The 12,778-nt window shown below is 44.1% G+C and overlaps 1 protein-coding gene across 13 annotated transcripts in view; it reads left to right on the forward strand.

Annotated features, from left to right (window-relative positions):
- The window catches only part of zc3h13 (zinc finger CCCH-type containing 13), a 91,926-nt gene that overhangs the window by 30,765 nt on the left and 48,383 nt on the right, over nt 1–12,778 (forward strand). For 8 of the 13 annotated variants that reach the window (XM_072584605.1, XM_072584617.1, XM_072584613.1 and 5 more), the window contains 2 exons: nt 4,605–4,805; nt 6,496–6,681. The exons of 1 other annotated variant lie outside the window; for it this stretch is intronic. In XM_072584605.1, coding sequence (XP_072440706.1) covers nt 4,605–4,805; nt 6,496–6,681 — 387 coding nt within the window. The remainder of the gene's footprint in view (nt 1–4,604; nt 4,806–6,495; nt 6,682–12,778) is intronic. 4 more of the 13 variants (XM_072584611.1, XM_072584612.1, XM_072584609.1 and 1 more) reach the window with 3 other exon arrangements.

Below are 12,778 nucleotides of genomic sequence, written 5' to 3' on the forward strand. Positions count from 1 at the left end.
TTCCTGATGAAGGGCTTTTGCCCGAAACGTCGCTTTCGCTGCTCGTTGGATGCTGCCTGAACTGCTGTGCTCTTCCAGCACCACTAATCCAGTATTTGGTTTTCAGCATCTGCAGTCATTGTTTTTACCTCATAGGTTCCTAGTATACAATATCCTTTAGGAGTACAGTGAAAAGCTTTTATGACGTCTGCCTTTTTATGGCAACATCTTAGGTACAAAAACCCGTCAAATACAGCCTTCAATATATTTAACGACCCAATATCTGAGGGAAGTTCAAAACGTGCCCCAGGGCTGGTTCCCCACATGATGCAACGGAACTTGCTGCTCTGGGGCTCACTGCTCACAATGTTCAGGGGCTGGTTCCCCACGCCCTACCCCGGGCATCACTGCTCACAGTGTTCCAGGGGTTGGTTCCCCACGCCCTACCTCAGGGCTCACTGCTCACACTGTTCAGGGGCTGGTTCCCCACACCCTGCTCCGGGGCTCACTGCTCACAGGTGTTCAGGGGCTGGTTCCCCACACCCTGCTCCGGGGCTCACTGCTCACGGTGTTCTGGGACCTGTAGCCCACATGCTGTACCAGGGCTCACTGCTCACGGTGTTCTGTGACCTGTAACCCGCATGCTGTACCAGGGCTCACTGCTCACGGTGTTCTGGGACTTGTAGCCCACATACTGTACCAGGGCTCACTGCTCACCGTGTTTTGGGACCTGTAGCCCACATGCTGTACCTGGGCTCACTGCTCACTGTGTTCTGGGACCTGTAGCCCACATTCTGTAGCAGGGCTCACTGCTCACGGTGTTCTGGGACCTGTAGCCCACCTGCTGTACCAGGGCTCACTGCTCACGGTGTTCTGGGATCTGTAGCCCACATGCAGTACCTGGGCTCACTGCTCACGGTGTTCTGGGACCTGTAGCCCACATGCTGTAGCAGGGCTCACTGCTCACGGTGTTCTGGGACCTGTAGCCCGCATGCTGTACCAGGGCTCACTGCTCACGGTGTTCTGGGACCTGTAGCCCACCTACTGTACCAGGGCTCACTGCTCACGGTGTTCTGGGACCTGTAGCCCACCTGCTGTACCAGGGCTCACTGCTCACGGTGTTCTGGGACCTGTAGCCCACCTACTGTACCAGGGCTCACTGCTCACGGTGTTCTGGGACCTGTAGCCCACCTGCTGTACCAGGGCTCACTGCTCACGGTGTTCTGGGACCTGTAGCCCACATGCTGTAACAGGGCTCACTGCTCACGGTGTTCTGGGACCTGTAGCCCGCATGCTGTACCTGGGCTCACTGCTCACTGTGTTCTGGGACCTTTAGCCCACATGCAGTACCAGGGCTCACTGCTCACAGTGTTCTGGGACCTGTCGACCACATGCTGTACCTGGGCTCACTGCTCACGGTGTTCTGGGGCCTGTAGCCCACATGCTGTACCAGGGCCCACATGCAGTACCAGGGCTCACTGCTCCAAGTGTTCTGGGGCCTGTAGCCCACATGCTGTACCAGGGCTCACTGCTCACGGTGTTCTGGGACCTGTAGCCCACATGCTGTACCTGGGCTCACTGCTCACGGTGTTCTGGGGCCTGTAGCCCACATGCTGTACCAGGGCCCACATGCAGTACCAGGGCTCACTGCTCCAAGTGTTCTGGGGCCTGTAGCCCACATGCTGTACCAGGGCTCACTGCTCACGGTGTTCTGGGACCTGTAGCCCACATGCTGTACCTGGGCTCACTGCTCACGGTGTTTTGGGACCTGTAGCCCACTTACTGTACCAGGGCTCACTGCTTACGGTGTTTTGGGACCTGTAGCCCACATGCTGTACCTGGGCTCACAGCTCACTGTGTTCTGGGACCTGTCGCCCACATGCTGTAGTAGGGCTCACTGCTCCAAATGTTCTGGGACCTGTAGCCCACATGCTGTACCAAGGCTCACTGCTCACAGTGTTCTGGGACTGTAGCCCACATGCGGTACCAGGGCCCACTGCTCACGGTGTTCTGGGACCTGTAGCCCACCTGCTTTACCAGGGCTCACTGCTCACGGTGTTCTGGGACCTGTAGCCCACATGCTGTACCAGGGCTCACTGCTCACGGTGTTCTCTGACCTGTAGCCTGCTTGCTGTACCAGGGTTCATTGCTCCAAGTGTTCTGTGACCTGTAGCCCACATGCTGTACCAGGGCTCTCTGCTCACTGTGTTCTGGGACCTGTAGCCCACATACTGTACCAGGGCTCACTGCTCACGGTGTTCTGGGACCTATAGCCCACATGCCGTAGCAGGGCTCACTGCTCACAGTGTTCTGGGACCTGTAGCCCGCATGCTGTACCAGGGCTCACCGCTCACGGTGTTCTGGGACCTGTAGCCCACATGCCGTAGCAGGGCTCACTGCTCACGGTGTTCTGTGTCCTGTAGCCCACATGCTGTTCCAGGAATTTGTTGCCGGTGCCTGCTGCAGTGCCGGTATTCGCTCCTGGTGCTCAGGGGAGAGATGAAGAAAAAAAAAAAGGGAAACAAAGGAAATGAACAGGTTGAGCAGAGGAGCTCCGACAAGAGCATCCTACACTGCCATCATCTTGACCACATTTTTATCTTCCCTCAGATATTGGGCCATTGAATATGTTCAAGGCTGTATTAGACAGGTTTTAGATCAACAGTGGAGTTGAACTTATGGGGGACAGACAAGAAACTGGAGTTGAGGCCATAATCTGGGGATCAGCCATGATCTAATCAAATGAAAGCGCAGGCTGAAGTGGTTGAATGGCCTACTCCTAAATTTTGGAAATGGGCCAGCTTAGAATCTCTCCCTTTCTCAATTGTGTATCTGCAAAGATGGCTGCAATTTAACAAAAATCAAATTTCCTTTTAGAAACTAAGTGATGGAGAAACTCAGCAGATCTGGCAGCTTTGGTGAAGAGAAAAAGGAGTTGAAATTTTGAGTCCAATCTGACCGTCCTTCAGAACTGAAGGGAACTAGAAATATGATATGTTTTATGCTTTTGAAAAAGATTGGGGAAGGAACCAATGGAACAGTATGGAAAGGATTAGCATGCACAGGAGATTAGAGATCAAAAGTGTTATAAAATAAAAGAAATAATAGAATAGAATAGAATATTGTCACATATACTCCGAGGTGTATAGTGAATGATTTGTATGTAACCAGTTACAGTGCTGACTTAGATACCTAGGCACAGCTTCTTTCGTTAGAAGATTTTAGACAATACAGAAATAAACTGTCCAGCATTATAGAAATAAAAATTCAGTACAGCACACCACGCTCGCACCAAGGTTTCAGTCCACACCGGGCCAGCAACCTGCTGCAGGAGGCCAGAAGATCGCCCCATCATGCTGGGAGGCCACTGTGGGAGTCCACTGCAGGAGGCTGCTAGGTTGCCATGTCACACCAGGAGGCCCTTAAGGGAGGAGGTGACTGCGCCAGCTCAGGACATCGTGTCTTGCCACTGCGCCAGGGTGGGAATCGTCACTTGCAGCATTGATCGCCGGATACTGCGAGTGGTCGCATGCCGGAGGTTGGGAATTGAAGGGGGAAAAAAGAAGGAGAAATAAAAATCACTAAGGAAGAAAAAGAAGATGATCGAGCAGAGTGGGCAAGCTCTGGCTGGGGCATTCTACCCCACTACCATCTTGCAATAGTGAAGTGATTGTTGCAGAGTAAAGACCCATAAGTCCACAGGAGGTGTTAAAAATAATATCAGTCAATTCTTGCTGAAAGTGAACTGAAGGAAAGAAAAAGTACATCAAAATGGAAGATGGTGTTTATGATCTGAAGTTGTTGAACACAGTTCAGTCTAGAAGTGTGTACTCAGAAAATGAGGTGCTGTTCCTCCATCTTCAGTTTGGCTTCACTGGCACATTGTCGCAAATGTTCAGGGAAATGGGAAGTGTCAAAACACATTGAGTGCCCCACTGTGGGATGTGGCATTGGCAAGTCTGGAGGGATGTGGAACCTTGTGAAGGCCATCGTCACCGTTGCTGAAATCCCTCCCTCCTCTTTTTGTAATTCCCACTTTGTAAAATCCCTCCGATAATGACTTAGTTGAAGTCTGGGGAAGGAACCAATGGAATAGTATGGAAAGGATTAGCATGCACAGGAGATTAGAGATCAAAAGTGTTATAAAATAAAAGAAATAATAGAATAGAATAGAATATTGTCACATATACTCCGAGGTGTATAGTGAATGATTGTATAGTGAATGATTTGTATGTCACCAGTTACAGTGCTGGGCTACTAGTTGGTTTTGTTCCAACATCAATCACAGCCTGCACAGTGGAGTTGCAATTCAAAGGAACTGTGGGCCTCAGGTTGGCCAGCAGTTCTCATTAAGTGGGATTTTCACCCTGCTTGGGCCTTTGATCCTGGGAAAAAGTCTGCTGTCAGCTATTAAGTGATCAAGTTTTGCTGAACACTGATGGGCCTTCCCAGAGGAGGCAAGGCAGGTCCTTCGCCAATTGACCAGCAGGTTAGAGAGACAGCACTTCTGTAAAATCCACTGCTCTTTATCTTTGTACTTGGCAATCTTGTGAATAATTTGATATGCTTCTATTATTTAACTAAGTAGAGGCCTTTGTTGCAGCAATATACTATCTTCCTTTCAGAAGATCTTCAAAGGTGCAACAGGGTAAAAAGAAGGGACCTCGTACTCCAAGCCCCCCACCACCTATTCTCGAAGAGATTCCTGTAACTAAAAAGCATAAGGAAAAACTAAGGGCGAAGGAGAGAATTGAAGAAAAAGCCCGTGAAAGTAGAGAAAAAGGAAGGGATGTAGAAAAGCACAAAGAGAAAAAAGAAAAACACAGGTGACTGATACTGTCTCTTGAAAAAGCTTAATCTGATTTTGTCTTATTTCCCTTCCTTACCAAGCTCCTAACCATCTGTCATATCCTCTGTATATGATCATACAACATTAGCAGTGGTAGACATTTTCTAATCAGCCTGTTCAGAGATGATGATATGCATCTTGAGAGCAGATAGGACTTGAACTCAGGCCTCCTGGCCCATAGGTAGGGACACTAACCTTGCACCACAGAAGCCCTACATTGGAGATTGTATCTTTCTTGAAATTATTACTCTCAGATATTTGGTAGCTTCATGTAGGTACATTATTTAGTCTTTTTGCATGGATACTAAAGACCTTGATGCACCAACAAAAACTAGGGTTTAAAAGGTCAGAGAGGGCACCTTTAGCTTGTAAACATAAAGATTCTTTTCCCAATGTAATTATTTTATAATTTAATGTAACCATGTACACTGGAATTCAATATGTATTTCAGATATTTTCAGTCAACTTGTGCAGAGATATAATTATACACCTCTGAAGCAGTTGGGACTTCAACCCCAATCTCCTGCCTTAGAAGTAGGGTCACTACCACAGCAACTGCAGCAGCTCCCTTACAGTACATTTTTTAGAGGAATCAAATATATCCAACCTGGGCTTCTCATTATGTTTGGTCTTTGATTTGCATTGGATGTACCCCGTGCAGCCATATTTAATCGGCAACAGCATATCTCTTGGTGAGCTTTTCAAATGATTAATGAATGCTTAAATGAAGCATCTTCATCCGCTTTATGCTTTTCAGTCTACAGCACAGATTGATGTAAAAATAGATCTAAAATTCCAAGATTCCATGCCTTGATTTAGTATCCCATTTTAAAGTCAGTCGCATTTTCCAATGAATGTGCCTAAGGCTGTCTTTTTAAGTAATTGCCTCCAATTGTCAAATTAATATTTGGAAAAGCAGGCTGCCCAAACAAGTTTATGGTTCTATGGAAGTGCTAATTAATCTTTGAACAGTTAACGCCTGCTTAGATCCTAAAGTAACTTAAAAATAATCAGAATATTGTTCTGCATTATGAATTTTAAACCATGTTGCGCAGTATTTAATCTTTCTTTAGCTATTTGATTCAAGTATAGTAATTTATCACTTTACCATTGATCTTTGTTGCAGTAAATCAGAAAAACAAAATAGCTGTCTGAGCTTACTAATGATTGGACAGAATTTAAGTGGCATATGCAACAAATTCAGTGTGGTTTGATTGACAAGCCTATGCCACTGAAACATTCGTCAAATTTCATTATCGATTTCAAAGGGCTAGCATATCATCTGAAATGTCACAATTGTGCATGTCCCGTTCCTTCTTCTCTTAAATCAGTGTTACCCAACCAGGCAGTATGTGACTTCTCTCTTTCCAGCACTTATTCTTCCCAATAATTTTATCCATTAACCGAATGAATATTACAGAAAAAAAAAAGTGTGCGTGGGATCCATATGTGATGTTATGGAAGATTATTCTTCCAACAAAAGTCATGAGTTTATTCTTTTTTTCTTCAAATATCCATTCGAGGTTTCGCTCTGCCCTATATATGATAAACTTACAAATTCTGAATATTTTAGACATTGTATGGCTTCTGCCACACTTGGCAGAGAAAGTGAAGAAATGATACAATGCACCATTGCAGGTTAGATCTCTGTCTTGTTCAACTTTCAGGGATCATTCTGATAGCCTGCATAGACAGAAGAGGTCTCTAAGTCCCGAGGAGCAGTCTGGCAGCACCTCTTCTCGTTCCAGAGAATATTCCCCACCAGCAGCAAGGAGAAAATCAGTCTCTCCAGCTCCACCTAAGTCAACTTCATCTTCCTCTTCTCGGAAGCATTCTTTCTCCCCACGTCACAGGTATAGAATCCTCAAAATTGTGACAAGAAGCAAGTGAGGGTGACGGTGACAGAGGAGTAGGATATTCTTGAAATATTTAAAAAGGGTGTGATGCATACATGTGTTTTCTACATAGTAAGTAGCAGGTTTTTTTATGGATTACTATGATATGTGAAAACATGTTGTGTAAACATTCATTCGTTATGTTTGCAGTTATATAGTGTGATTGAGCAGTTTAGAATTTAAAACTGGATTGGATTTCTTGTTAATTGGTAGGAGATGTTTTACTTATTTTTATGTCATCAAATTAAAAGCAATGTGATTCTTGTTGTACAAGGCAAGTTTTTGCTGGAAGGAGGAATATTTTCTCAAGATGTAGCGATGGTGAATTGAGTTTTTGATGTGACATCTACTTTTATTTTCTAAGACTTAGGCATTATTTTACTTGAGTAAGTTGGAAGAAAAATAATTTTAACTTGGAAGGAAACATACTTTACATCTTTTGAAGCCACAGCAATTAACTCCATCTTAAGCTGTTTCACCAATCACCTTCCCTCTATCAGAGGGGAAGTCAGAATTCGGAATGTTTGCTGATGACTGCATGATGCTGAGGTCCTCCTTGGATACTGAAACAGTCCAAGCCCAAATGCAGCAAGACCCAGCCTGATCCAGGTTTGGACGATAAGTGACAAGTAATGTTCTGGCCACCATTCCTTGACCATCATTGATATTACCATTGCTGAAGCCCTTGCTGTTAACATCCTGGGAGCTACCATTGATCAGAATGGTACTGGACTAGCCATATAAACACAGTGGCTACAAAAGCAGGTCAGAGACTAGTTGTGTGGCAATTAACTTAACTTCTGACTCCCCAAAGCCTGTCTACCATCTACAAGATACAAGTCAGGGGTGTGATGGAATACTCCTCACTGCCTGGCTGAGTGCAGCTACAACAACACTGAAGAAGCTTAACACTCTACAGAACATAGCAGTCAACTTGGTTGACAACACAGCCACAAATGTTCACTCTCTCCACAACCGACATTCAGCAGCATTTACATGATACATTGCACAACTTCATCAAGGCTCCTTCGACAGTACCTTCCAAACCTGTGACTCGTTCCATCTAGAAGGACGAGAGCAGCAGATACAACACTATTATCTGTAAGTTCCTCTCCCTTTCGCTCCCCATCCTGACTTGGAAATATATTGCCATTCCTTCAGCGTTGCTGGGTCAAAATCCTTTAATTCCCACACTAATGACATTATGGCTATGGCTGTACCTGTATCAAATAGACTGCAGTGATCCAAGGTGGCAGCTCCACCACCACAACCTTGAGGGCAACAAATGCTGACCTAGCTAGTTCAGCCCACATCTCATGAATACATATATTTCACAAAAACTGAAAGAAAAGGACCTTTTTGTTAAAGTTGCTGTCTGCTTAGAAAACATTTCCCTAATTCTTTATGACACAAAGGCCAAGCAGTGAATGATAACTTTTCAACAGGGGTGGCCATTGTGTGTTCCCTTTTCTTTGACCTCTGTCCAAGACCATGCCATGTGCTTGACAGCAGAATGAAGCTTCTGTCCACCTGCTCTTTGATACTATCTATTGGTCCTTTTTCTAGTAATTAAAGTGAAAACATACTTCTAGTACAGATGTTTTGGGAATAAATTAGCAGTGGCATTTCTGACCATTATTACAGTTTCTGCCTTGTTAATGCCTTTGGGCCATCTTTTCTCAGCTAACCTCCTTGAAGAAAGCTACAAATGTAGAGAGGCTCTATTGTAGGGAGATGAAGTCTTGTGGTTTAGTGTTCAGTTTAGAGTGTTTATTGGAAATTTAGGAATAACTAATCATCGTGCATGACGAAGTTCTTCGATTGTCTAATATTTTGTTGTGGAAATTTCTTTTGATTGGCTAGAAAATAAAGAATGGCAGAGCATAACTAAATAATTACTCTTGGAAAGAAATTACAGTACGTGAGGAAGCTAGAAAGAAATGCAAAAATGGATCACAAGAGTTTCAAAAGGTGTTTAAAAGGGAAAAAAGTCAGTGAAGTCCAGTAGAACAGTAGTTTTCAACCAGTGTGCTGTGGCATTCTGGTATGTCATGCAAAGGTGAGAAATGTGTGTAAGATTATTGGGAAGCAGTGCCATGTTATCCTCTGACAGCAGTCATCCCTGTTGCTGGAGTGAGGGTAGACAGCTCTCACCATCAGATTGACGCACGGCGCTGTCACTCAGTGTGCAGTGCTAGTGAGTATGTCACTGTGGTCTTTTGCTGAGCTGATCCAGGCTGATCACACTCCACTTCTACTGCAGATCGTCAGGGCTGCGTCATGTTGGAGCCGAAAACATGTTGAGTGCGGGAACTGCAGCGCACAGAGTTTGTCTTATTGCATTTTGTTGGAACTGAGTCCAGGCCAGGGGTGTTTGCACAGCATTGTCCGAGTCCTGTAAGGTTTGAGGCAGGCAAACAGCTGCTGTCACCAGCGTCTGGGCTTCCTCTCTATGACTGGGCCACACAGCGACCTGTACAAGATGGGCATGTTTTGTGAGAGGCAGCTGGATGATGGGTGGACGGCAGGAAGCCTTTCCAATCACTCAGTGTCTCCGTTCCTATTATGGCAAGTAAATGTGACATTTATGAGCAAGCAATTTAGTTGGAAAAAATCTGGGTGTGTGCACAATTGTTTTTCTTTGAAGTGTACCTTGACATTGAAAAGGTTGGGAATCACTGCTCTAGAGAGTAAGAATGGGGAGTCAGAAAAGAAATGGCAGATGAAATGAGCAAATATTTTGCTTCTGCTTTTATGATGGAAGATACAAAATTCATTCCAGTAATTGCTGTAAATCAAAAGGTTGAAACTAGAGAAATAGAATTGAGCAATCTGATGGAGCTGTGAGCTGACAGTCCCAAGGAGCATATTCACCCAAGGAGCCTAAAAGAGGAGGCATATGAGGTAACGATGCATCAATGTTGATTTTGCAAAATCCGCCAGACTCTTGAAAGATTGATTAGATTAGAAGATTAGAATCCCTACAGTGTGGAAAAAGGCTCGTTGGCCCAACAAGTCCACACCAACCCTCCAAAGAGTTTCTATCCAGACCCATTCCTCTACCCTATATTTACCCCTGACTAGTGCACCTAACACTAGGGACAATTTATCATGGCCAATTCACCTGACCGGCACATCTTTAGATTGTGGGAGGAAATGCAGTTTTGGTTGCCATACTATAGGGAGGTTGTGGAGGCACTGGAATGGGTGCAGAGGAAGTTTACCAGGATGTTGCCTGGTATGGTAGGAAGATCGTATGAGGAAAGGCTGAGGCACTTGGGGCTGTTTTCATTGGAGAAAAGAAGGTTTAGGGGTGACTTGATAGAGGTGTACAAGATGATTAGGGGTTTAGATAGGGTTGACCATGAGAACCTTTTTCCACGTATGGAGTCAGCTATTACGAGGGGGCATAGCTTTAAATTAAAGGCTGGTAGGTATAGGACAGATGTTAGGGGTAGATTCTTTACTCAGCGAGTCGTGAGTTCATGGAATGCCCTGCCAGTAGCAGTGGTGGACTCTCCCTCTTTATGGGCATTTAAACGGGCATTGGATAGGCATATGGAGGATAGTGGGCTAGTGTAGGTTAGGTAGGCTTGGATCGGCGCAACATCGAGGGCCAAAGGGCCTGTACTGCGCTGTATTTTTCTATGTTCTATGAAACCAGAGTGCACCTACGCAGACACTGGGAAAACGTGCAAACTCCACACAGTCACCTGAGGCAGGAATCGAACCCAGGTCCTTGATGCTGTGAGACAGCAGTGCTAACCAGTGAGCCACCGTGCCGCCCCATTGCATCAAACCGGAAAGTAGCAAATATAACACCTTTTTAAGGAGGAAAGGAGGCAGAAAGCAGGAAATGCTTGGGGAATTATCTTGATGTCTGTCATGGGGTAAGTGTTAGAATCTATCATTAAATAGATTATGGCTGGGCACAGAGAGAAACTCAAATGAGTTTATTATTTTGCAAAAGGGAAGCCATGTTTAATCAATTTATTGGCGTTTACCAGAGGATTAATACGTGCAATGGATAAAGGGGAGCCTGTGGACATACTGTAAAGTATGCAATAATCATTTATGGGATAAAGGAGAAGTTTGTGGTGTAGCATGGATAGTAATTTGACTGGCAGGAAATAATGTGCTTGAATGAGCCTTTTTCTGATTGGAAGGTTGTAATGTGTGGCATACCACAAAGGTTCTATACAGGTACAGCATTTTACAACTTATATTAGTAACTTTGATGGGGAGTAGCTACATTTCCAGATGATCCAAAAGTTAGTTGGAAAGTATATTTTAAAGAGGACCAATATAGAGAGGTTCAGTTGGACTGGCTTATTTCCATTGGACTTTAAAAATATGGGTGACCTATTTAAGTGTATACGGTCCTGAATATTCTTGTAAAGATGGGCATGAAAAGGATGTTTCCTCTCATGAGTGAGTCCAGAACTAGGGGGTATTGTTTTAAAAGCATGTGCGAAGGTAATCGTTTTCACTCTGGAAGCTGTGTGCCTTTGGAAATCCTCCTCTCAGAAGTTGGGGGAGATGGCATCATTGGCACTTAAGGTGAAAATAGGTCAGTTCTTGATAGGCAGGGGAATCAAAGCTTATTGAGGGTAGATGGGAACGTGGAAACTGAAATACAAACAGATCAGGCATGATCTTATTGAACAGCAGAGCAAGCTGAGGGGCTGAATGGGCTATTTTTCTTGATTTGGATATTTGGATAATAGTTCATTTAGCAGTGATCTTTTTTAAGTTTGGTGGTGTATTCCTGAAGTTGAAGTAATAAGTATTTGAGTAAGTGTTTAGGAGTTTTGAATATAGGGACGTATCATTGTTAATTTTGCTTAACGATGCTTATGAAATTCAATAAGATACCATCTGTGATTCATATTTTCCCCATTTGGATTCTCTTTTCCAACAATGACTAAGAAATGCTGATAGTGAAACCTTTGAAATTGTTTTAAAATTTACTGAGATGAGAATACAGGTTTCAAATTATTTGCATGTATTTGAGGAGATTTTAGTCAGTAAAGAGCAATTAGGTTGAACACCAGATGAAGTTTTTTTAAAGATATTGGATAAGAAAAGTGATGGTCACTTTGAAGGAGGGTTAAAGTTTTATATTTTTCACGTTCATCTGGTTTTTCCGCTGAAAGTATCCAACTTGTAGCTGGATAATTGTCAGGCAGTATCACCACACATTAAGTACACTTGTTTTTTTTTATGTTTTGTTGTAAAAGATGATCTAATTATAGTTCTGGTGGTTCAGAAATTTTCAACAGCTCACCTAGCCTATTTAAGAGGAAGGCTAAATAGATCATCTGCTGGTTAGGACACTCCTCAGCAGATGAGGTTTCTGCCACATTGTTTTTGGTATGTTAAAAATGTTCGACAAATGTTTGTGGGGTTCCCCTGAGTGAGAGCGATCAGTGTAGCATAAATTTAGATTAGTAGTTCAGAAGAATAGGAACAAACAAGACCGTCTAAATTGAATGAGAGCAAATTTGAATGGGTGAGAATGGATCTAGCCAGGATGCATTGGAACCAAAGGCTGACGAGTAAAACTGAAATTAAACAATGGGGCCTCTTTAAGGAGACTAGATACGTTCCAACAAGGGCGAAAGGTGGCAGACCAAAGCCAGAAGTCTTTTGGTAATGAGATTGAGAATATTAGGGATAAAGAAGACAGTGTATGCTTAGGGGTATGCAGGACAAGCTTGGGATGCATGTCATCTACCACGAAAGAAGAAGCTGACAAAATATTGGCAGAAGTGGGGATAGGAGTGGGTGGGGTGAAAATTGGAAAGTAGGGGGTCCAAAAAGACTGGCTGTACTAAGCATCGATAATACACCTGGTCTGGAGGACTAGCAAAGGGAAGTGACGGTGTAGATAATGGAACACTTACTACAACCTTGGCATCTTCCATGGGTTAGCAGAAAGTGTCAGTGGATTCGGATCATATGTTCCAAAAAAGGTGTGAGGGCAGTCCTAGTAACTATATGGCAGTTGGTTTAATGTCACTCGTGAGTACAGTTTTACAAACTATAATCGTTG

The sequence above is a fragment of the Chiloscyllium punctatum genome, chromosome 15, assembly GCF_047496795.1.
Source record: "Chiloscyllium punctatum isolate Juve2018m chromosome 15, sChiPun1.3, whole genome shotgun sequence".
Taxonomy (NCBI): Eukaryota; Metazoa; Chordata; class Chondrichthyes; order Orectolobiformes; family Hemiscylliidae; genus Chiloscyllium; species Chiloscyllium punctatum.